General features: G+C 37.5%; 3 protein-coding genes across 4 annotated transcripts in view; 2 read left to right on the plus strand and 1 right to left on the minus strand.

The window, feature by feature from the left end:
* LOC137396782 (mitogen-activated protein kinase kinase kinase kinase 5-like) overlaps nucleotides 1-10,619 on the minus strand; it is a 48,105-nt gene extending 37,486 nt beyond the window's left edge. For both annotated transcript variants that reach the window (XM_068083091.1, XM_068083090.1), the window contains exons 1-8: nucleotides 10,440-10,619; nucleotides 8,090-8,147; nucleotides 6,427-6,582; nucleotides 6,145-6,248; nucleotides 5,423-5,538; nucleotides 5,007-5,138; nucleotides 3,726-3,870; nucleotides 3,426-3,533 (exon numbers count right to left, since the gene is read on the minus strand). In XM_068083091.1, the coding sequence (XP_067939192.1) occupies nucleotides 3,426-3,533; nucleotides 3,726-3,870; nucleotides 5,007-5,138; nucleotides 5,423-5,538; nucleotides 6,145-6,248; nucleotides 6,427-6,582; nucleotides 8,090-8,147; nucleotides 10,440-10,544 (924 nt within the window). In that variant the 5' untranslated portion in view covers nucleotides 10,545-10,619. The remainder of the gene's footprint in view (nucleotides 1-3,425; nucleotides 3,534-3,725; nucleotides 3,871-5,006; nucleotides 5,139-5,422; nucleotides 5,539-6,144; nucleotides 6,249-6,426; nucleotides 6,583-8,089; nucleotides 8,148-10,439) is intronic.
* Nucleotides 1-26,259, plus strand: part of LOC137396452 (uncharacterized) — a 140,377-nt gene that overhangs the window by 102,753 nt on the left and 11,365 nt on the right. The gene's annotated exons all lie outside the window — the stretch shown is intronic.
* Nucleotides 13,372-26,259, plus strand: part of LOC137396451 (denticleless protein homolog) — a 36,305-nt gene continuing 23,417 nt past the window's right edge. Inside the window, exons 1-5 of the mRNA XM_068082735.1 lie at nucleotides 13,372-13,501; nucleotides 22,292-22,404; nucleotides 23,196-23,328; nucleotides 23,437-23,619; nucleotides 25,701-25,908. Coding sequence (XP_067938836.1) covers nucleotides 13,468-13,501; nucleotides 22,292-22,404; nucleotides 23,196-23,328; nucleotides 23,437-23,619; nucleotides 25,701-25,908 — 671 coding nt within the window. The 5' untranslated portion in view covers nucleotides 13,372-13,467. The remainder of the gene's footprint in view (nucleotides 13,502-22,291; nucleotides 22,405-23,195; nucleotides 23,329-23,436; nucleotides 23,620-25,700; nucleotides 25,909-26,259) is intronic.

Here is a 26,259-nt window from a genome sequence, read left to right on the forward strand (position 1 = left end):
TTAATGCCCATTGCGTAGTTTTATTCTGCCTTTCTCCCTTTTTTTTGCCAATTTTAGTCTTTTAGAGGTGGTTATAAATATGACAGCTTGATTGAACTCACCACCCATCACTGCTAGGTTGCAGCGGTTTTTGCAAGAAGTAAAGGAGACAATGATATGTGACAACCAAGTAGCAGGTGGCTAAATAGACAATGGATATAAGTGTGTCTCTACAACGCTTGATTGACAATATAGCCTGATATCTTCATCAGTATTTTATGCTTATAGCCTATAATAATCAACTTCTGGCTGTACCATAAATGTGTTGAGTGCATACTAAAAGCGTTGTTTGACTTCCTATTTAGATATAAACACACTAGGCGATATTTAGAGCGATATCGCGCTGCGTGGCGCTAATCTGCGCTAGAATTCACCCAGCGTGCTCATCCAGAGCGATAACGTTAGACTTTCTCTGCACAACTTTATCGCTAGCGAGATGCATTTCGATTAGTTGGATTTTACCAGAATGCAATTTTATGGCGGGTAATTATTTCTTATCGATGTTCACCAACGTACAGCAGCGACAATTTGCTATTTTGTTAATATTGAAACATCTTCAGAACAAACACTGGATTGTTCATTAATTTAATAATAGCACTCCCAGTCTTGTGCACCATAACAAACAAAAATTGCAAAAAATCCAAGTTGAAAACCAACATTTGGAGTCAATCGTTGCGCAGGTTGACCATCTTGAGAACGATAAATATTTAATACATTAGGCCTAAATATAAAAAACCACTGCAAAATAAAATATGTATAAAAATAGTAAAAAATATTACAGTTAAAAATGCAATAATCGTTTTTTCTTATGTCTCCTTGTAGTGTAGGCAGTGTACAATCCGTGAAAGTGAGATAGGTTTAATAACAAATGCGTAAGTTGTTTACGTTGTCGCCTAGACGGCGCCATATTGACTTACCTAAATTTATTAACAACTCCGAAGAAACTAATGATACGGAATTTTATTGGCAGTTTGTGGGCGTGCCCATTATATCGCTTGCTAGTGAATCGCTCAAGTGTGTTTATGCACACGCTAGCGATATCTCCGCCCTCCTCATGACGCTCGCGATAAAATCGCCTAGTGTGTTTACACCTTTACTGTGTAGATATCTTATTGTTGAAATTAGTATAGTCCTTGCGTTACAGCAGTACCGATTTATGCAGCTTGGAAGTGACGAACACTATTAAGTATCATTCTGTCTTAAATTATTTAGCTTGTAAGTCATGTAAATATTTGTAAACTAAGTTTCATTCGTGTCACTAAGTTTCGGTGATACGGTGAGTCGTACTCTCTCTCACGCGATCAAATTTTTGACCTTCTTTATGGCTCTTCTACTTCAGCTTCTCCATGATTCTTTTAGAATTTACTGTGGTGATTTTTGAAATTTACTTAAACTTTTTTAAACTTTCATAATTAATGTGGTATGGAACTGTTTTTCTTCTAATAAGTCTTTTTTTATATTATTTATTACAGTTTACAAAAGTACTATACAGTGCAGTACATACAGTACTAGTACTGTATAGGACTCGGTACTATACAGAATAATTTAAACATGATGTTGCAACGTACACTAAAATTCAGGTTACATCAGGTCTTAAGAACGGATCTAATTGGGGCCTCGCACAGAGAAGATAATTCCAAACATATGTACATGCGTAAGCATTAACGACTGCTTACGAGACGTCCTCAGTCAATGATTAATTGTTTTCACGCATAAATAACAGGAGCTAACATATGGAATCTGAAAAGCTTTTAGACAGCGTGTTGGAAAATGTTATCTGATAGATAAACAGACATGACTTGAGGGTATTAAAGAAAACGGAGATATGACTAGGAATACGATTTAAATAGGAGATGGTCTCAATCCTAACAGGAAATTAATGACACTGACAGAAATCAGTGACACTGACAGGAAATAGCTAACCTCAACAGGAAATACTTAATAGAACGTGACTGACACAAACAGCAAATAGATAGCGTTATCTCGCTCTGCATGCGCATTCCACAGAGAATCAAACAGGGTGAGGAGTGCGATGTTATGGTAACAGTGTACAACGAGTTAGTGACCCGATTGCATGGTAGCGCTATGAACAGTAGAGCTAATCCCACCACTTGACAGAGATAGTAACCCCTGTGTATTGATATGATACTATGTCAAACCTCTAAAGGCTATATTCTTTCAGGAAGAGCATAATACTAACAATCCATCTATAGTTTTACCAATACTTTCAAGAAAGATACTCCTAAATATAACCAGTAACCATTGAAGAACAGTTTAGCCTGTGGTCTTAGTGTTCAGTAGAAAGTTGGGTGAAGTTTCATATATTTCTTCTAGATTTACAAAATTGAATAAGCATAAAACCTCTCATAGTAACCTCTGACCTCTCATAGTAACCTCTGACCTAGTAACCAGATGGCCCACAACTACTTAGGACGGTCGATCATAGGCTGGGTTGGCCAGAGTCATCGCTATGTTTCAATGACACGTATCGTGCTGGTTTAGAGTTGTGCACAAGTTGCGTTACCATGCGATTCAAGTGTTTTTATGGACATTTGCATGATGCGGATTGACTCCGGAGCCTTGTTGAAGAAAGGTAAGGAATTGTACGTTAATTGGAGCTATAAGTTACTAATTGGAGAGGCAGTTAGCGACGAAATCCTTCGTTTTTTCGTGACGTCATTTTATCGCTGTCAGCCATCTTTATAGACAATTTTATTGTTAAAAACACGACACTTTTGCAATGATAATTTGAAAACGATGTTTTGGTTTGCAATTTTTTTTATTATAGTATCAAAACAACACCTAAAATTACTAGTAAATAAAAGAAAAACGATCGTTTTCTTCAAATATGGCGGCTTTTTAGTGAACGAGCGCATGTGCAAACGACTTGATGACGTAAAAAAAACGATGGATTGTTAGCAATGCAAACACGTGAAACTCGATTTATTGAAAAGTTTAAAATTGAATAGCTGGCGCGGAATTTTAATGCGCATCATTCTGCAAGTGCTGTTTTTCTAATTCGCAAGCATGATGGTTTCAATAAAGTTTTGCGAATCAGAAAACTCACTTTGCTTGTGGATTTATGTCGTTTCTATGACGCGGTTGACTTGTGGATTGACTCAAATTTGCCAATCCTGCGCATCATGGAAACATAGTAATTATTCGTGACTACCAGCAACGCTGATTCTACTAGAGTCGATAAAATGAGCTGAAACTAACAAGGAGCTTGATAAGGTGTTATGGGAATAACAAGGGAGTCGATGAGAATAACAAGCTAATACAACTAACAGGAAGTTGATGAGAATAAACAGGTAGACAATGAAATGAGACCCACAGCCAGTGTAGAGGCTAACAATAAGCGGTAAACAAAGGGAGCGGACACCTACCTCTGGTTCGTCATCCTCGGGCTCTTCCGCTTGAAGGTTTGGTGAGTTCATTTTGTCTAACAGTTCTTTGGTGTATCTGATTGTGAGGTTGCCCAGCATGAACGGGTGCTGCATAACCATGAACATGACTGTTACTGCTGTTACGAGGGCAGAGTTTATCCTAGTAGTTAAATGTAATAACAATCCATCACTTCTACTACAGATGGATACACCCCTAGACCTTTACTACAGATGGATTCACCCCTAGACTTCTACTACAGATGGATCCACACCTAGACTTCTAGCGCATCCACAACTAACCTCAAGCAATTTGTCAGCAGTCGGTCGTTTCCTTGGCTGCTTTGTTAGAGCTACTTTAACAAAGTTCTGAAAATTCTCTGTCCATTTTCTGCGGTCTTTGAGGGCGGGTGGTTTGAAGCCCGACTTTGACATGATAAACAACGCCCTGCAAAAAAATCTTTTGGTCAAAATAGATGCAAAAAATTAACCAATCAACACGCTAGTGGAACATTTCAACCTATTTTGTGACACACTCAGACATAAAACAACTACTTATACAGACCCTCCCTTCTTTTACCAAACTGCATTCTTTAAACTGTTAAACAACTTTGGATTAGTTTTAAATTTAGTTTTAAATTTAGTTTTAAATATCCGAACTGTTCTGTTGTGAATTTGGTAATCTTCAATGGATTATGCAGTCAAATCTCTACTTTTAGCTGCCTCAATACATGAATTTTTCAACATATGATATAAGATTTTGGTTAGCATTTATTTCTACACCTGAAGCGATTGTCAACATGAATTAGTAAGCATCTCCCATTGAAAGTTAACCAGATATCTCGACCGTAACCTCCACATCTCAGCCTACACTTTTGTTCACACGTACTTAGGTAAACTTTTTTGTACAATTAATCTTGTTACATTTTAAGAGCTTTCATATAATGCTTTCGCTTTAATTCCATTTGTAAATATTTCCGGTATTGATTAAAATCTTAAAATGAATTAAATGAAATATAGTTTGTTCCTATAGTAACATTTGTTCCAACAGAAAAGAGTAGATCCTGAAATGAATTAACTTGATGCCAGGATGCAATGTCTGAGTGGTCCTAAAAGTGGCCTGAGTACCAACCTGTTTCATACAATCAGGTGTCCGAAAGCACCACCTGTACAGTCTAACTACCTGCGGCCAGAGCACCAGTCTATGTGGCCCAAGAACAAGTTGAAGTGATGCAATATTAGGCAGTCTCTTCCCACTAATTAGCCTGTATTGTATGACGTGTACATTTAAACTGTGATACAAGGTTACTACTCAAAGTCAAATGCTCTGGGCTGTAGTACCATAGGCACCTACCAAAACATGTCAATTACTCCAGAAACACCACACATACGCCATCACCCTGTACCCAGCTTGTATGACATTCCATACTGATTGGGCCTTCAGAGAAATGAGGAAAAATAAACAGGGTAAAGGTGAACTAGTGACCTGAGACAGGAAAGCAAACATACCTTATTGGGTGAAGGTCAAACATACCTCATTGGGTGAAGGTCAAACATACCTTATTGGATGAAGATCAAACATACCTCATTGGATGAAGATCAAACATAGGAGGTTGAAGTTCAGCAAACTCAATAGCTGTGATACCCACTGCCCATATATCACATTTGACATCGTAACCTCCTTTTCTTTCTACGGCAGCAACTTCTGGCGCCATCCTGCGGAGAAAACACAGACAAATAGTACATAGTAATAGATAATTTGTATAATTTTCAATATAATTAATGAATGAACTTCTATGCTGTTAGGTCAACGAAAAGACAGCAGATGCATAGAGAAAACAAATCACTATTAAGAGAAGACAACTCGTTAGCATTGAATGTTAAAGGAAAGAAAACTCCTTGGTAGGGAACACTAATGAGAATACAACTCCTTAGTATTGCATGGTAAAGAGAAGACAATCCATTTATTAGCGGTAGATGTTAAAGGGAAGACAACTCACCAGTAAGGAGTTCCTATGAAAGACTTTCTTTTGCACATAGTCTGGGTAATCTGAGCCGAAACACCAAAGTCAGCGAGTTTAACTTCTCCGTCATCCGTCAGCAGGATATTCGCGCCCTAAAACCACACCCACAATGAAACTCACCATGATACAGGGGCCAGGATAGGCCGTGAGTCTTGTCTTCCAGTTTAATTGGTCAACAAATGAGTCGAGCTAAGGCTACTCCATGCACTCATAGCATCTAACAATGACAAACTTAGTAAAATACCGACTCTAGAGATCAATGCGTATGGCCTCTATCTTAGGTTTGTTATTAGATCTCACAACTTATTTCTTTGTGAACAAAGAAAAAAAGATCAATTCTTTTTGTCTAACAATGGATTTCCATATTCCTTGAGGCTCTCAAAAATATACAACCATTAAATTTTAGTGTTTCTTGTCCCTTCTGACAGTAAATACTATGGCAGAAAGTTGGCATAATATTCTGAGACGCAGTTTGGATTCATAGTAGACTGAGGAGGGATCCAATGAGTTATACATTTTATTATAATGTTTTATCTGTGAAAATGTTGAAATTGCAATATTTTTCAATGTTACTCAAGAGAAACTAAGCCAAGGTAAACTGCTAACAACATGACGATAAACTACACTTGAATGAAGTAACCACAGAGTGTGGCTCGCACACTCTCTGCAGATCTCAGCTCACTTGACCTCACACCTACCTTGATATCTCGGTGCATTTTGGACATATTGTGTAGGTAAGCGAGGCCACGTAAAGTTTCCCGGCAAACGAATGCTATCTGTGGCTCGGAAAGAGCACCCGTTACTGCAATGCCATAGAGTTATCAAACTAAACAGTGCTCACACAGAGTTACTCAACTAAAGATACCACAAATAAAGTCAGCGAACAAAACCCTCACACAAGCAACTTTAGAAGCGAGCTAAACAAGATCCTCCATAGAGTTAACAGATGTCTGCAATACATAGAGTAACTCATTCCGCACCATGATAGATGTCCTGCAAAGAACCGCCTCCGCAGAACTCCATACAGATCCATAGGCGGTCCTTGCGGAGGTAGCTGCCAAGGTACTGAACTATATTCTGGTGTCGGCAGTCCTTCATCATTATTATCTCCTGCTGTATGATAGCAAAGTCATCTCCTGTAGAATTAATCAATCGATAATCAATCGATAACACCCACATAAAACATGTGTCCAAAAAGTTGTTACGCCTTAGAAAAAAATAATTAAAAGAGGGCTTCCATGTGGCCAGAAAAGAAAATCTCCTAAATTGTAGTTTTCTGTTAAGCCGAAACCAAAGCAGGTTCTAGAACTTGTTATATATATATATATATATATATATATAACAAGTGTTATATATATGTTATATATATATATATATATATATATATATATATATAAATCTCGGTGTTCGCCGTCTGTCTGTCCAGTTATAGTGATTAACATCTAGGAAAGAAAAATCCAATTTGCACTTGATTTGAACTCGTAGCGTTCAGGTCTGCAGACAGGCATGCTAAACCAATACACTACGTTGTCCTTGCCATACTACAGAATGATTGTGCACATACTTACACAGCGCTTGCAAAACTACTATCGGCAAGTTTGACATTACGCGTAACGACATTACGTGTAACATCAACAAGCGTAATGTTGAGCTGGCTCAGGTTTGACATTATGCAAGCTAAAACAGGCTTGTGTCCTAAGCCTGTTTTTAACTGGGAATAAATACAACTTAATGTTGAATTTGTCTATGCTAACACTGCTAAAATTGAATGACTATTCCCAAGTCAGTGGAAATATTTCATTTATTAATTCTGATCCAAAATGATAGTTTGAATAGATCACTTGATTGAAACTAGACCACAAAGCATTATGCGATGACTGAATAACTTTTATAAGAAAATTTCATAAATTTTGCATAGTAAAGAAATAAATTTCATTTCCTACTTTTTCTCAACAATCATGAGTCAAGACTGAGACTACACAAGACTACACATATGCCCTAATGGCTTACGAAACTGGAACTCCTGCAACATTTACATGAAAAACACTTTATAACTATAATAATTTAATAAATTCTTTTATCAGATCTAGAATATTAGTAGAGATCTATGAAAAAATCGTACAAATCAAAAAACATTTTTTTGCCTGGTTGAATTAATTTTTAGAATAGCAACTTGAGATGGATGTCTATAGCAGAAGGAATAAAATGAGATCTTGAACAAAAATTGGATACTGCACATAACAGTTCAGATCTTATAGGTACACAACTTTCCTTCATATAATTCTACACTTCACACCTTTTTAGTTTTGAAAACCATGAATTCTAAGGAATCTAGTACTAATAGCTGCGATAAAAAGCTTTTCATAACACTAAAGCAACAAATAATAAAAATATTTTCTAGTCGACCCTTAAAACATTTCCGAATGCATCTAGTAGTGATTAGGAAGAAATAGAAAGGTGAAAAAAAGCTAAAAATCATCGAAAGTGGAGACAATGGTTGTGGTAATAAAAAGAATTAGTTTATTTCCTAATTTAGTTTATATAATATATTTTAATACCATAATTAATTACCTCCAATATTCACCATCAAGTTTTTCAGGACACAAAAAAAAACTGAACAAAATACGAATGCCATACACATACCCGGCTCAAGCTTGACGATTTTAATTCCCGCCTGGTCCCCTGTTTGTCGGTCTCTTGCCTGCAATACCAATTAAATGTGTCAATCTACCAGTATGTGGCAGCGTCATCACAATTGCAACCCTCTTTCATAAGAAGACTTTCAAATTAGATACGAAGTGCATACCCACGAGTATTTGTTTTGAGTGAATGTAAACACACTGATAATACAAATAGGTAATTGGCATGCAAGTTGTTCAGGAAAATGAGGACAAGATTCAGTGCTTGTCCATATCTGGGAATAGTAAAAGAGAAGTTATCCCCTCACTGCGAGTTATTACACTCTTTTGACTTATCATGACTCATAAATAATTTAAAATGTTATAATTTAGCTTTGTCTTATCATTCAAATACACAAGATGATGAGTGCTATATACTCAGCAATTTCTTGTGAGTTCATATATTCATCATTTATGTTTCACAGTATCATCATAGTCGACTTATTTTAAATACGCAGCACTATAAAAAGTGCTGCAATAAAAACCTATGATTAGGATTACAATTATTTGATGTATTATTGCAATAAAATTTATTTAATTTGTTCACTTATTCAAGCTCTATAAATCAATTGTTCAATTAGAATACAACCTTTGTGAGAAGAAATCGTTACTCCATTCAACCACGCTGTAATAACAATTTTTACTAAACAAATTTGATGAGCTATATTAGAAAATATTTGAAGCTAAGCGCATTTTCAGGAAAACAACCAAATATAGCCTTTGCTATGATTATATTGGTACATTATTTGTACGAGATTACAACAAAATACCTGCTTTTCATTGATCAGTCATTGAAAAGTAAATACATTGAAATACATTTTCTCACAAAATAAACAATAATGGCTAAACTTTAAGGAAACACTTTCATGCATCGAGTCCATGCCAATAGAAATACAAACACATGAATCAAAACACCATTTGTTCAACAAGAGGTTTTGCCTTTGCTAGAAATTGAATGCCATGTTATTTTTCGAGAGATAATCTGTGTCAATGGGTATAATTGCGTGTAACATGCAAATCATCTAAGGTCACTGAGCATGCTGGTAGTGCCAGTGTTTCTTTTCCAACAATGCAACTGAGTTTAACAAGGTCATCAGTGAGTGTTGATACTCAAGAGTTCATTAGCAGTCCTAAAGCATTGTAAAGACCAGCTGGCTCAATTGGATAATGCCTAGCCTACTAGGTAACATTCCAGTTCGCTACTATGAATCTCAGATGGTAAATGTGATATTAAGAACTACATGCACAAATGTTCATGATATCTTTAAGAATATTAACAAATATAGACCAACCCATAGAGTTTTCTGAGAATCAAAAACATAAAACTTAAGCTAAGGTAACATAGCTCAAAATTTACAATAGTTATAAGGCAAAATGATTGGTAAAGCAAAATTTCAATAAAAAATGAAAGCATTTGTGCCTTAGTGTTGTTTGAAATACTTCTGCTTATCTGATACTATGTTTTGTGATGATTTTTGTGATGAAAAATTTTAGTACAAAAAAAGAACTTATGACAATTGTAAAAGAGAATCAAAACCCTCGGTAAAACCAATGATATACAACCCCCACTGTATATCATTGGTAAAACTTGAAGCAATTTACTCTGCAATAAAGCTTAAAAAATATGCAAGTAACACGCTCTATTGCTACTGCTTTTAAAAGTAAACCTTTACATGCATTGCTTCTAAAGTATACAAACAAAAGTACTAAATAACTAAATTTTAACAAAAACAGTAGGATACCTATTTTTAATCCGGAAAATCCAACTTGCAGGTACTCATCCCTATATAATTTTTTAAGCAGTGCTAGCATTAGCCTTAAATTAGATAAGCCTACCACGAAGATGTGCTAGTGAAAACCAGACAATACATAACCGAATAACGTGAAACGTAGCAGTTATCTACCAAAGGAACGTTGCTTTAACGCGAATAAAACAACGCTTATGATTCCTAGAAAAACGTAAATTCCTTGGCATTACGAATATAACAAAGATTACACAGTAATAATAAAAATCTTCAAATTGGGAAAAACGGAACAATGACAAATTATTAGGGTACAGTCATAGTGGGAAAAGCAAATACTTGCAAATAACTTGCAAATGGCAGGCATAAAAAGTAATAGTTAATAGTTTATTATTTATCGACTTTGAAAAGCCATTTCCCATCTTCTTTGTCACCTAATCTTTCATGGTCTACAGTTGCAGTTTAAAAAGTATTCAGTCAATGGAATGATCTTCTTCATGGTAACCAACTACACGGCGTCAGTGATAACAAATATATTTCTAATGTTGTCTTGAGATATCAACAACAACTTACCTTGTATACATCCCCATACGTTCCACTTCCAACTCGTTGTATAAGCTCATATTGCTCTTGTGGATTGCGCATAGAAATCTCTGCAGACACAGAAGGAGATGCCATAACGATTACATTGGTAACTAACAAATCATTTGCTATAAACTATTATCACGAATCCATGGCCAGTTCACGAAACAGTTTCCGCGCTGGATGGTTCATACACCCGCACTGTCGCAATAATAATACCGCAATGTAACATTGAGCGTATTGAGTAACTTCAAAACTGAGTAAATAACGTTATTGAAATCCGAGTGTAGACAATCGCAGAGTGCTTTGTTCAAACATCCTCGTTTTCCGGTGTCCAAAGTGACGAAACATAATATCTTTGTACATTTCTAATATACTACCCTAGTGAACATTATTTAGCTTGATATAATGCCTAAATGCCAGTCAAGTTTATACCCTAACGTAGTTTAAAACAAAAACCTTCATGTAATGATTTGGCATGCGTGCAGTGTACAGTGTTCTTACAGTGATACATATTGTTACAGGCAAATTATTCCAGAACTACCTATAAAAATAGTTCTTAACCTTGTTGGACTTGCAGAACCCACCAATTAATCTGAGATAGTTTTCATCTCTGACTAGTCTTAGACTAGTCTGAGATAGTTATGTCTCATTCCCCGGTCTCATTCAGTTTTCTGAGGTCTTTTGCTCAATTACCAGGAGCTAGAGCAACATCATATACTTCTCTTTTTGTAGGAAGTGCTCAAAACATAAAGTGCTCAAAACATATGCTTTTGAGCTTTTAAGCTAACTAGGCTGCAATTACACAAAATAGCTAAGTTAGAACTGAACACTTCAAGGTACAAGAATCTGACAGACACATACTGATGAGACCGACGATAGATGAAATTTGTAAGTATTTTGTGCACTGTGTGTAAGTAATATTACTTTGTATAAAAAACAGTAATTTACACATTTGGTATCATCAACGTGCAGTAAGTTATGTAATATATTATTTAATCACTTCCTCTTTTAAATATTCTTTTCAACCCTTTCCAATTGGTTACAATAAAATAATATAAAACTTTAAAAAGTTTGACTTCTGGAAAAAATTAATATTGTCAATTGGACTGCTACACCGAACAGGCAATTCAAAGCTTTACTTACTACTAGCCGAACTCCTGGCGTTGCACGGATAATAGAAAACAGCTTATAAACAGTGGCAGATAATGCAGTTGCCCGCCACTTGCCATTAGCCTGTACAATGCCAATGACTAATTTGAGTAAGCTAGTATCCGTATTGCTAAACTTATTAATAAGAGCCGTGAGAGCAAGCTTTGGTGACATTGCGAAAGGCAGAGTGCTATACGTATTTCAACTGACAACAGCTTAAATTGCTTATATATTTATTCTATTGCATCTCGTGTTGCTTGATTGGTAAGTTTATCGCCAGTGAACAAAAGCGTCTGAGATCAAATCCAGCATGACATAGATTTTTTATTCCCAGATTTTAATAGCTATAGCTAAAAAAACCGAATGACAGACTTTGAGATTTATATATACATGTATATATATATATATATTTTAAATATATATATATATATACATGTATATATAAATCTCAAAGTCAAATGTTGCGAACACTCCGCACTTTTTAGAGCGTAGAGTGCTGTTAGCAGTAGGCCTGACCACTTATCTATTATATATATATATACATGTATATATATATATAGATGGCAAATCTGAGAAGAAAACTTCTGAAGTCACAAATGTTTTTGTGTGCGTCTGTGAAGAGCAAACTTTTAAACATGCTCTGTAAAGCGGAGAGTAGCTCTATGTTGTTTGAGAATGTAAAGCCCCAACACCTAGAATTTTCTTAAAACTTATGTTGCTGTATTTCTTCAGAATAACTGCGTACATATGAGTGGACAAGCTTGGTGCAATTGATTATGTTTTAGACTCTATGAAAGAGTAAAGAGAAATACTTAAAACTTGAAGAATACAGTGGGAATTAAATAATATACGCTCTCCCATGATAAAGAAAAAAACGAATGAATAGGAGAAAGATTGAGACTAGGGTAGTAAATGGTTTAGAAATAAAATTTGAAATTTTGATATGATTTTGGTGTTATGTATATGTTTAACTTTAAGTTGTATATACAACTCCCGTAGTGTAGGAACTCAGGCGACGCAAATAAATTGTTAGATATAAAGAAAAGAAAGTTTTAAACAAATTCGTGTGTGTGTGCGTGCGGGCGGGCGGGTGTGGTGGGGTGTGGTGGGGCGCGGTGGGTGTGTGCCTGCACGTGCGTGTGTCTGCTTGTGGGGGCGTGCTTTTTTGTGTCGAAGGTGTGCATCTGGTATCAGATTTTTTTATTGTTTGAAGCTTTCTTTTTTTACCAAAGTTGATATGAAAATTTATTTTGGTAAAGTTTCTAAAAGCAACATCAGGAAAATTATGAAAAATTATTTTTAGAACAGCAAGTTAAAGGGAATTTGATCAATAATTTATGTTAGAAAATATCATAAAAAAAGTGTTTATCAAATGCGTGAATAGCTAGCTTAGATTATAAGAAAATTAATCAAAGAGTTACTCTGGTGGTAATATTTTATTGTAGTGTAGATTACATTAGATTAGATGCCTTTTCCTTGCTTTGCCTTTCACCTGTAATACAAGTGTGATTACACTAAGGGAGTTGTTAACCCATGGCATCCAAAAACGAATTTGGTCAATGAAAAGACAATTCTTTATGTAGTACAGTCGTAGAAATGATAAGGTTGTTTCATAAGTAACCTCCGAACCAAAACCGAGGAGCTACAGTAAAATGTGGGATTGCTACAAATAGATCGCGGTTTTAGCCGATATCCGAATTTTGGGAGGCTTTAGGACTACGATAGCTATTGGCTTGTATGGCGGGACTTTTGCACACGTTCTCGTTTCATCCGGACGAACAAAGTTTAGAAATAAGTAACCTCTTCAAAAAATTATTGCCATCAATATGTAGAATATATACCTACCAAGTTATGCTACGTAACCGGCATGTATTTAACATCGATTCGCCATAGAGAAACAGGTTTGATATTTTTATGTTTGACCTGTTGTAGTGACTAACAATAATTAACAGAGATACCCATACTACAATCTAACTATGAATACAGTAGGGTATTTGCAGATGCTATTGTTCATCTTGTTGAGAAAAAATAAATAACAGGAATATTTTCACTGCAGTTTGTTGTGAAGTTAATTACATTAATGTGAATCTGTCATTCATCCACTTATCTAATGGGCTTTCTGCCACTCTTCCATCTAAAGATTACCACTTGTGTGAAAGAAAACAGCTTTAGATATTTGAGCATCAAAATTTTTTTATATTTGTACTTTTCTTAATAAACAAGATGGATTGCTACGGTGTAACATTCTATGTATATTCTATGCATCCGCGCCTTCTAACTCTACTAATCACGTGGCTCTAATTATAATATTATGAGTTAGCTTTATCAGCTTTGTATTATACTGTGTGTTAGCTTTATCAGCTTTGCTTTATCAGCTTTGTTTATAACTACATGTCTTGTACTGAAACTTTCTCTTCTGGTCTAGACTTGCGAACAATAAACTGCGTTTCAATTCTCCAAGCAATATTCCTTACTTGAGCAACTTAGAACCAACATATTACATGGTGTCAAGAGTCTGCCTACTAGTCAAGCATGGACAGTGGACTGAGGAGGCCACAGCAGCTATCATTCGAGGGAAATGTGTCCGAAAACTGGAGGATATTTGAGCAAGAATATGACATTTATGTCAATGCCGTATATAATGACAAACCAGAGGCTGCCAGGGCGTATATGCTGCTCAACTTGGCAGGGCCAGAAGCAATAGAGAGAGAACGGTCGTTCACGTACAATGAAGCTATAACAGAAGATGCGGAGCATGGGATTGTAGCTGTACCTCAAGAAACCAGGGAGCAGGTAGCAACTTTAAAGCGGAAGTTCAGAGAGATCTGCAGGCCGATCACCAATGTCATTCTAGAACGCCATCGATTTAATGCACGCAGCCAAAAGGAAGGTGAGCCGTTCCAAACTTTCTTAGCAGACATTAGAACTAAAGCTGCGCAATGTGATTTTGGCGACTTGCAAGATGAGTTGTTACGTGACAGAATTGTATCCGGTATTCGTAATGATAATGTACGTAAGCAACTACTCAGAAACAGTGACCTAACACTAGCCAAAGCTATACAAACTTGTCAGATATACGAGTCTTCAGAGCAGAACGCAGCCGAGTTCAGTAAACCGATCGTAGACGTAGTAAAACGCAAATCGTATACGCAACACCTGAGTAACAGTAACACTAACTGTAGTAGTAATCATGCTAAATCATCAACGTGACCCAGAACTGCAAGTAGTCATAACACTTTGTCATGCCGTAACTGTGGGAAACGGCACCCACCGAAACAGTGTCCAGCGTATGGTCGTAAATGTAACAATTGTGGTAAACTCAATCACTATGCAAAGCTGTGCAGGTCAGGTACAAAGCAGCCAGGAACTGTAGATGAACTCACAGAATCGTGTCACGAAGAGTTCCGCATCGAAACAGTATCACTGCCGTGTAACAATCGTGGAGACATACAAACTCATTTTACTGTCAATGACACCACGCTAGAGGTTAAGATTGACACAGGTGCAAAAGTAAATGTAATCTCGCTCGATCAAGTACGCCGTCTAGGACTACACAGTCTAGGCTTTGGAGGTGCTCAGACAGTAACAGTAGGATCTGTAGTTATACCGCACCCTCAGGCGAAATTGCGATTCGAAGTAGTCGATAGTGACGCCAGATGCCTACTAGGACTTAGTGATAGTGTACGATTAGGACTTGTAACACTTAGTCAGGAGGTATTCGAAGTAGAGCAAAAGCCGTAGGCTCCAGCCAAGCTACTAGAAGACTATCCAGAGTTATTTGATGGCAAACTAGGTACACTGCCATGTAACTACAACATAACGATAGATCCGGAAGTAGCACCAGTCATTCAACCTGTCCGCTCTGTACCAGCGCCTCTACGTGACAAAGTAGAAGCAGCTCTAAACCGACTAGAGGATCGTGGGATTATCACCAAGGTGACCGAACCTACCGACTGGGTATCCGCACTCGTAGTAACCGCCAAGAAGGACAGTAACGACGTACGTATCTGTATCGACCCGGGTGACCTGAACAAGGCTATCAAACGACCTCATCACCCACTTAAGACAATCGAACAGGTAGCAGCAAACATACCGGGAGCTAAGCATTTTACGGTAGTTGACGCGAAAGAAGCTTTCTACCATATACCACTAGAAGAGAGCTCGTCATACCTTACCACATTTGGCACACCGTTTGGCAGATACCGATATCTGCGTATGCCGATGGGACTCTGCTCGTCCTCAGACGTATATCAGCGCGCTATAGAACAGCTGCTGACCGACTATCCATGCCAAATAATAATGGATGACATTCTTATAGCTGGTAAGACTGAGGATGAACATGACTCCAACGTCAGGAGAGTAATGACACGACTGCAGGAGATAAACCTCAAACTGTCGCCGCGTAAATGCAAGTACAAGACGACAGAAGTCCGATATGTAGGACACGTACTAACTGATCAGGGACTGAAACCTGACCCTGCTAAGGTCAAGGCAATCACCGACATGCCAAGCCCAACTAATGTAGAAGAACTACAGAGATTCATGGGCATGGTCAAGTATCTCGCCAAGTTTATACCGCACCTGAGTGAGAGGACCGCCGTACTAAATGACCTACTCCGTAAAGACACGGCGTGGACCTGGAAGTCACAGCAGGCACAAGCGCTGAAAGCCATAAAGGATGAGATCGCTAATGCAACGACTCTTACCTACTACGACGTCAATAAGCCAGTGACACTTACCTGCGATGCCTCGCAATCTGGGCTGGGGGCAGCCTGTCTTCAGGACAACAGAGTCGTCAGTTTCGCTTCTCGAGCTATGACGAATACCGAGAAACGCTACTCTCAGATAGAAAAAGAACTGCTGGCCGTAAGATTCGCCTGCAACCGATTCAGAGACTATGTATTCAGAGACTTTACCGTAGAAACCGACCATCAGCCGCTCGTATCGATTATGAATAAACCGTTATCCGCAGCGCTTAAGAGACTTCAGAGTATGTTACTACAGCTGAAGCCATATCGTTTAAACATCATATACAAGAAGGGCAAGACACTATACCTCGCTGATACAATGTCTCGCGCCTATCTACCGGACAATGACAATAACGAACACATAGACTTTGACGTACTCGCCGTAACACCGATAACCGACCAGAAGTATCTCGAGCTACAGCAAGCCACAACCAGTGATCCCGTACTCAGTAAGATAAGTGAACTCACACTTGCTGGATGGCCCAGAAAGGAGGCCAGTGTAGCCGAAGATATCAAGCCGTATTTCGCATTTCGTGATGAACTCGCTGTTGAGAATGGTGTAGTCTACAGAGGTGAGCGTGCTATCGTACCTCAATCGCTTAAAGACGACTATATCCAGCAGCTCCATCTAGGACATATTGGCATCGAAGCAACCAAGCGACGTGCCAATGACATTGTATTCTGGCCAGGCATGAGTAGTGACATCGACAAAGCACTAGCTCTCTGCAGTATATGCCAGACATCCAGAAATCACCAGCCGAGAGAACCGTTACTATCGTATCCTGTACCGTCGCAACCGTGGAGCATCGTAGCCACTGACATGTTCTACTGGAGATCGATTACGTATTTGGTGACTGTAGACTCATACTCAGGCTGGTATGAAATCGACACACTTCGTGACACCTCTGCAGCGACCGTGATTAAGAAACTGAAAGCCCATTTCGCAAGATTTGGTAGACCAGTGACTCTAATATCAGATTGTGGTCAGCCGTACAGCTCAGAGGAGTTCAGAAAGTTCATGCGAGCGTGGAATATCGAACATGTAAGATCTAGCCCCTACCACGCATCCAGCAATGGTCTGGCAGAGAAATCTGTTCAGACAGCCAAACGCCTGCTTGAGAAGACGTTCAAGGAGGGTGGAGACATCTACATGGCTCTACTTAACCAACGCAACACGCCGAGAAAGGATATGGGCTCGCCAGCTCAGAGAAACATATCTCGCCGAACTCGCACACCGATACCGACAGCCGAGACGCTCCTACGACCCACAATCATGGACTCTGAGGCAGTACAACATAAGCTGTCACAAGAGCGTGCTCGTCAGAAATCATACGCTGATCACTCTGCTGTTACACTCCCGACACTCACACCAGGTGATACCGTGCGTATGCAGACCGACAAAGGCTTCTGTGACACCACCGCCACTATTGTCGGAACAGCCAACCCCCGATCGTATGTTGTGCAGCAGAACGGCAAAACATACAGATGTAACCGTCGCCACCTGCTACACGTACCGACTCCTGATCTCGCTGATACTGTGGTTCCGCCACCACCTACTATGTCTACCACCTCAGATGACAAGCCAGGTGACCCGCCAGCTCGCTCGACACCCGCCGACTCCGCCGCCGCAACTGACACTCCTGTGACAGTGACTAGATCAGGGCGTGCAGTTGTTAAACCAGTTCGATATCGCGACTAGGGGAAGGATGTAACATTCTATGTATATTCTATGCATCCGCGCCTTCTAACTCTACTAATCACGTGGCTCTAATTATAATATTATGAGTTAGCTTTATCAGCTTTGTATTATACTGTGTGTTAGCTTTATCAGTTTTGCTTTATCAGCTTTGTTTATAACTACATGTCTTGTACTGAAACTTTCTCTTCTGGTCTAGACTTGCGAACAATAAACTGCGTTTCAATTCTCCAAGCAATATTCCTTACTTGAGCAACTTAGAACCAACATATTATATATGCTGGTTCTAAGTTCTAGGTTCTAGTAGCCATTATGCCAGTACTGTTATTATGGGTGAATGTAGAGAAATTATGTTATGCATAACTACTCCGGCTTCACACACAACGTCAATGTTAAATTTGCTTCCACATTTCATTCTATTTTGATTATATTCAGTTTGTGCACTTTTGCTTTGTCATGTGGGAACTAATTTGATTATTGCTGGTTCAGGTACAAGTGAAGGTGTTAAGCTATTGTAAGCAATACTGATATTTACCAGCAAAAGGTACTTCTTTATTCTATAAGTCCAGCAATGAAAATACACAACTAACAAAATTTTAAACAATATTAATGACAAAAAGTTAAAATAGCCAATAAAGTTACACCCTTACTCGAACGGTTGTCCATGTTTGCTTGCTCGGTCCTTACGGCTGCGAGTTCCGACGTCAAATAAGAGTCATGGCAGGCCTTATATGTAGAGGCTTGGTAGTTGAGATAGTGAAGTAAAAGAGGATCAGCTGATGATGGAGAAGGAGGCTCCAGAGGCGTTCCTCTGCCTCTGGAGCCTTTCTCTTCCCTGAGGAACGAGAGAGGAACGCCCTTCAGCAGGCAGAAGGAGCCTCAGCAGGTCCTTGCAAAAAAGAAAGATACATAGATCGATGGGTGCTGAGTCGTTGGAGCTGTTCTCTTTTATAAATGTCTCTGTTAGCCTGTGAGAAAGTGTTTAGGAGCTCAGGTCTGTTCTTTATGTTGCAGAGTGTTAGCAATTGAGTGAACTTGTCTTAAGTACGTCATGAGAGTATAATAATTGGAAATGATGACTAACTCCAATTGTTTTGGTCGTGTCTGGTACAGGTCTGATATCTTTTAATGGTTTTCTGGCACGTCAATTGATGTCTCTTTCCTCATTGGCTACTTTCACAGGAGGTTTCTAAGCTGCTTGTAGATAAGTATACGATGAATGTCTTTATTGCTGGTCCTCTAATGTACTAGGTATCATATCATGTTCATTGTAATATTGCGTGACTTCGGTTTTTAGGCATTTGTCCATTACACTATCTGCTTTTGCTAATACTTGTATACAACCCTGTGAAATCATATCATCTTTACTTGGTCAAGCTTTGCTTGTGCAAAAAGCGAACCAAAGCATGCGTTAGCGAAGCATACGTTCTATCATTGCTCATCTAAAACGTTGTGATCAACCATACAAATTCTAGTATATAAATAGACCGACATATATTATTTATTTAGCAGGACACATGGAAATATTTGCATATATATTTGTAAAAGAAAGGCCTTCACACCTGCACACAACTTTAGCTTGTTTTAAATGCGTCGAAGATCTGTAAAATTGTAGAGCTTAGTGCACCGCAAAGAAAGCCTCACAAGTTTCAGTTCTAAATCACACCAACTTTTACTGAATAGTTTACAAATTGTTCCATTGCCATATTCTAAGCTTATGAAATATAGTCTTATCAGTTCTTAAGTTAAACCACCGTGGAACTTAGGATGTAAAATATTGTTAACTATAGATTTTCAAGATGATAAATATGTAAAGCGTGTAGTCAAAATGGGATTTTATCGATAACCGAATTAAGGAACGATCATGTTTTCTACTCGTCACTTGTAGTTTCGATATTGGTAGAAAGACAAATCTATTTTGAAAACATATAAGTATTGATCATTGAATCCATAAAAGTGTTTTCAACCCTTTCATCACCAGGAATTTGTTACAGTTTTAGAAAATGCCGCATCGTTTTATAAAATAGCGAACAAATTACTGCTTTAAACTATTTAAAATTAATATTTCAGCTTCCTAATATAATTGTGAACTTTATAAAGTGCTAATTTACCACCAAATAGTGCACCAACTGTCTGACTGAACGACTCGCTTGACCTTCTGGAGTAATTTGTAAAAGTGTTTGCTTAACCAAAGTGTTCTTTACCTTTAATAAAAAAGCTAAAATGCAAATAGTATTCATTATAAGTAATTTAAGCTGGATTGGTCTAGTCCAGAGACTGTAATTTGATGCAGTTTTTGTATTTGTGTACAAAGTCAAAAATATACATCAAATTGAAGCTTGATGTCTTAGCTTTATAGCGATATTATTTTCATTTGCATCACTTCAATTATGTAAGCTCACTTTTTGAATGATGTAATATGTTGGTTCTAGCAGCATGAAACCGAAGCAAATTATATATATATATATATATACACAAAATATATATAATTTGTGTATATTATATCAACATTTAATATAATATACACAATTAAACAAGTGATGATGAAACACACATAATGATAAAACAATATAGTAATGTGATAAATGATAATGAATTTTAATGACATCCATAAAAAAGAAGGAAATTACTTACACAATGAAAGACGATGTGAGGCCAGCAGCAGGAGTGAATGAGAGGAACAATTTAGTCTCTTTTTATTTACGCATGTTTACTAATAACTGTGTGATAAACCCAAATGAAATAACATTCTCGAGCTGATTTTTAGTTATTCTGCTTTCTTTATAAAATGTTGTGTGACAGGTATCTTTAAAAGGGCACTTGCTTTCTCTACAGATGATTTCTCTGGGTATCCTTTTAACCCTTTCACTGCTATCCATGTACAAATTTAGCTATCAGCCTACTGCCAGCCATTTTACTGAAGATTACCGATATTACTTCATGATATGTATACAAAACTTTTTCAATTTCAAACTCTATCTACAACGTTTTGTTATATATTTTATTTTGTCAACATGTTAACAAACACTGCTACGCAAAAAAGTTCAACGTATCTATGCTTTGTGCATTGATAAAGCTATGTGAAGCTCTGATCGCTACGAAGCTAAAACGATCCTCTACAATGCTCCTTATTCTTACAAAACTCTTACTTTCGCCACCATCGGAGTTAGTGCTGCTATTTAAATATCTGTGTAATCATGAAAATCTAAATCTGAATCGGCTATAATGTCATCAACACAAGTAATTATTTGTTTTCTAACTCGGGAGGTACTAACAAAACTTACACAAAAAATGTTCGTTTTTAAAATGGAAATTCTCAAACAAAAGTTTAAAATTGATTCGCTATTGTATGCTAATTTTATAGAGAAATCTTCGGGCAACACTGTCAATACCATAAAAGTCTTAAAGATCGTTGGTTATTTTGTCAATGAATAATAAAATTAAGTTGCTACGCAATTGCTGGGAAAGTCGCAAAAATACGTTCACGGCAGTCGACCATTGAAAATGCATAAATGCGTCTACGGCTGTGAAAGAGTTAAACAAAGTCGGCCAATTCCTGCTGCTTGCCAAGGATATCATAAATTTCACTGAAGTTAGTTCCTTCTCCGGTTCGACTCCTCTGAACTAGAACGACATATTAATGATACAAATTCAACTAACAGACCGACTGCACTTATTGGTTGCCTGTACAGTTATCACTCATTACAAAATCGTATTTCGTTATATATCAAAGTATATATATTTTTTATACTCTCTGTTGTATCTCAAAATATTCATTTATCAGGACAAGTGCATGTTAAGGTTCTGCTGCATGCGTGTGTATATAGTATTACAGCTGTGTTTTGTCATTTTTAAAGTCATGATCCTTTTCATTCATTTTTTTCCGAAAACAGCATTTAGCTGAACGTATTTATTAAGAATATTATGCCAATTTTTAATGCTATCTGTTTCTAATTTATTTCAGGTTAGTGTGTCGTACCAATTCGCCATTGACACACAGGTTTTGCTATTACCTCTCTGTTTACTGAAAACAATGGAGTATATGATGTATGTTGTACGTTGCGGTAGTATATGGCCTGATTAGCTCCCTTCTCAGGATCGCATATGATATAGCAAGCTATAATACATACTAAAGCGGGTTTTACCAGCATGGAACGGCTAATAATTAATCTATCTTAGTTCGCTATCAGAGTTGGAGACTTCTATTTTACGCCCCCTCCCATAACTCAAGATTTTTTGTACTACAGGCACAGTTTTAGTTAACCGTAAACTCCCTTATGATTGGTTGCTGACCCGGTTTGCTAGCTTGCAGAAGGATAAACATCTCGTTCAAGGTGACCATAATGCGAGCCCTGATGTGGTAAGTTGCTTTTTATCCAAACAGCTGCTCCCTTAACTTTGATGGTTTGGAGAGCAGCTTTATTTAATGATAGTTTTTTAATACTACATTTTTAATTTTTGTATTACTTTCACTCGGTTTATGGTTCATGACTACGGTATTTTTAAAATATTTAAAGAAAATGCACAATGTTCAATGTCAATTTAAATCAATTTTTTCATCTTTTTTCTAGGCAGCAAGGCTCCTAAGAAAGTCATAAAAAATATTTTGTATGTCTAAAATAAAGTAAAACAAAAAAATTATTTTTGATATATGTAATAATATGTTTGAGATTACAATAAAAGACAGCTTGTGAAGAGACTACACCTCATAATATTCAGCCCGTTGTATACACCCGACACTCTACCACCTGCACCAATCACCTTTAAGTATTTCTGAATAATTGTGCACCTACTTATTCTTAGTGCTTTATTGACACACGTGGACGAGTTCTCACGACCGAACTAGACCGAGGGTACTAGTATATATAATAGAGATATACGTCGTTTTCTCTCCCAAGTGCGACAAGAGAGAAAGCGATATTTTTAGGATTAACTACGAACTTCTCGTTATTCAAATCAAAATTCATTATTCGAATTTGAGAACTTCCCACTTTACTTTACACTTTACGTTATATGGAATTTAAGTCAATAAATTCATAAATTCTTCAAGTCACTTTGAATTTATGTTATAGAGCATCTCCTATAGTTTTTACAGGATAATTGTCTGTCAGCTCCAGTAGTAAACATAACTGCTGTTACATTGCACAATAGGAGTCTGTGGCGGGGACAGTAATCAAGTTCAGTGAAGATATCTCCAATAGCCATGTGCTCGCTCTTGCTGATGAAGATGGAATGCTGTATCTCTTCAACACAAGACAGCGTGGTCCAGTTGCTCTCATAGCCCGTGAGTCCATTGCTACAGCTTCGTACTGCTCTATCCACCAGTGAAATTTTATCTGATTTTCCTGTTTGCCATCAATCTGCTATAATGTCACTGTTTGTTCCCTTCTAGGGTGGAGCGTACACAAAAACGCTATCTTCGATTTAGAGTGGTTGCCCTACATTCCTCGAATCGTCACCGCTTCTGGTCACCAAATAGCCTGTCTGGTAGACGTGAGCACTCAGCAGACAATAGACACATTCAAGGGACACTCGTCAAGTCTCAAAACGATTGCGTCTCGAAAAACTGACCCATGTGAGTATTCCCAGTGGGCCCTTCAAAACTAATTTCAGCTCACAGTTGACTAGACCTACTTTTTTGGAGTTGGTAGATATTGGTATATGTACTAAGTTTCTATACACCGATAGCAAAGTTACACCACCCCCCCCCCCCCCCCCATATGACACTGCAATGTCATCATGAAAACTGCCGTGTCACTCTCATTCTGTTATGATTCAGTGTCACTGTTTGGAAGCGAACTACCCATGCGACGTACCATCTCTGTGCCATGGAAATGACCTTAGCGACTAACGGTGTCACATTTCTGCTTACATATTAAGGTCTTGCTTTTCTCTTGCTCAACTTGTAACCTTGACCTAAGGCGCCATGCAACCATTGCTCTACTATAGCGCTCTATGGAAACATCTGTTTGTCAGCCCAGCTTAGTGTTTCACCGCTGGCAAACTGTCGCTATACTATCGCTGTATGAAAACTTAATAGTTGCCACAGTTTGGAGGGTACAGTTAAACCTCGTGTTATGAACATAATCCATTCTGCTACTATTGTTTTACTTTCGAAGAATAAACCTGCAGAGTAACACCTCTAATATAAATTAACATTAAACTCTCCTAACTTGTTCTGTAGTTTCTTATGTGTTTTTAAGTTGTTTTTTTATTTTGGCTTTCAGTTGCAGTCTAACAAACTACTATGAATAACCTTGACCTCGGTGTGTGGAAAATTACTTCCACTGTAGAGTCAAAGAGTTGCTTAAATTTGACATTACACTTTGGACAATTGTATGTTGAGACAATTGTATGTTGAGACAATTGTATGTTGAGACAGTTGTGCATTGAGACAGTTGTGTGTTGAGACAATTGCACGTTGAGACAATTGTACGTTGAGACAATTGTGTGTTGAGACAATTGTGCGTTGAGACAATTGTGCGTTGAGACAATTGTATGTTGAGACAATTGTATGTTGAGACAATTGTATGTTGATACAATCATAAGTAGCGACTCCGTGAATAGTATACGGATAAACTTTTCATTTCTTCGAACTGAAGCAGTACGAAACAAATCTTGGAACAGATTATTTTTGTACTTCGAGGTTTTACTGTGTTTCTCCAAAAAGACAATATGCCAATATCTGCAGATTCCGTTAAATACTTGTCAGGTCTAGCCCAACAGTGTGTTAATTTACATTCAAAAATATTGTTATTGGAATAAAGTTTCAAATATAAGCCAACATTTTTAGTTTTGTACATTTTAAGTTTAGTAGTTGAATCTCTATTAATAATTTACAGTACTAAGTTTATAAGTTGAGAATTTAAAACATTTCTACCATCAAATGTGAACCTTCAGCGGTGACAGATAAATGAAACGATTAGCATCAACAGGGGCAATGCAGAAGTTTTCTTCCCCTTTTTCACGCAGCAGCATCTCTATCACATGCTTCTTAGTACTGCTGCTACTTCCCTGCTAGTATGAGTTGTATAATATACCCTACAGGATGAAAATATTCGATATATTTAATAATTCGCTAGTTCATGTGCAGTCAATTCCGCGAATTTTTAACAGGGGAATAACTACTACCACAAGTTAAAAACTAGCCGCTAGGCAGAGTTAGTAAACGTAGCCGAGTTCCAAACTTTTTAAAAATCATTGCTGGTGCTTTAAGTTAGGTCCATTGCCAATGCATCACACTTCTTTACAAAATTGTTCAAAGTTGTCACAAGTTATTCGGATTTCGGTCTGGCATTATCATTAAAAAAATCTCTTCCGCAATTCTTTACGTTGAAAAAGCTCATAACTTACCACAATTTGTTGCTTCACCAAAGGCCTCCAAATCGATGAACATTCATGAGAACCTCTGAATGCAGTCAAGGCTTTACTCTATTGCTAGCTGCTTTTACGGATTAATTTATTCGCTAATAATTTAGTCTGCAAATATGCATAAAAAGACATTTTCGCGAAATTTACCTCCGCGAATAATTTCATCCTGTAGGGTATTTGTTAATTCATAATTTGCTGTTTCCAGAAACTTCTGAAATCTGACACCTGATTCTTTGTAAGATGTACGAACTGCTTCACATGATTATTTTGTTTCTGATGTTGCAGATGTCTTTGCTACTGGCGGTCGTGATGGATGCATATGTATTTGGGACCAGAGAGTGGCGCGGAGAGGCAATCTCGTACCGACATCAAATGAAATTAAGCTAGCTCACTCATCAGGTTCACGAATGACACGCAAATCCACCAGCCAGTCCATTACTGGTCTCTGCTTTCAAGATGAGACAACTCTGATTTCATGCGCATCTAATGACAGGTTGGTCAATTACAGTAACATCCAATGATTAAGCGAGGTTCTCATAATGACATCTAATGGCAAGTATAAATATTATATTGACATAAAATGACAGGTAGGACTATCACAGTGACATCTAAAAATAGGTAAACGGCTCCCAAAGACCGGAGCGAATTTGTTCCCAGTTTGTCTCAGACTATAACTTGTGCAGCGCGCATGGACTAAATATTTATCGTTATTTTCACTTAAGGTTTTTCAAATAGCAAAGCGTAAAAGTTTTGCTCTGCTAAAAAAATTGTTTGGACTCTCATATCGCCTAGTTCAGCAGCACATAAAAGAGTTGAGGTCAAAGGTCACGTTAGAAGGTATTGA

The sequence above is a fragment of the Watersipora subatra genome, chromosome 5 (genome assembly GCF_963576615.1).
Source record: "Watersipora subatra chromosome 5, tzWatSuba1.1, whole genome shotgun sequence".
NCBI lineage: Eukaryota > Metazoa > Bryozoa > Gymnolaemata > Cheilostomatida > Watersiporidae > Watersipora > Watersipora subatra.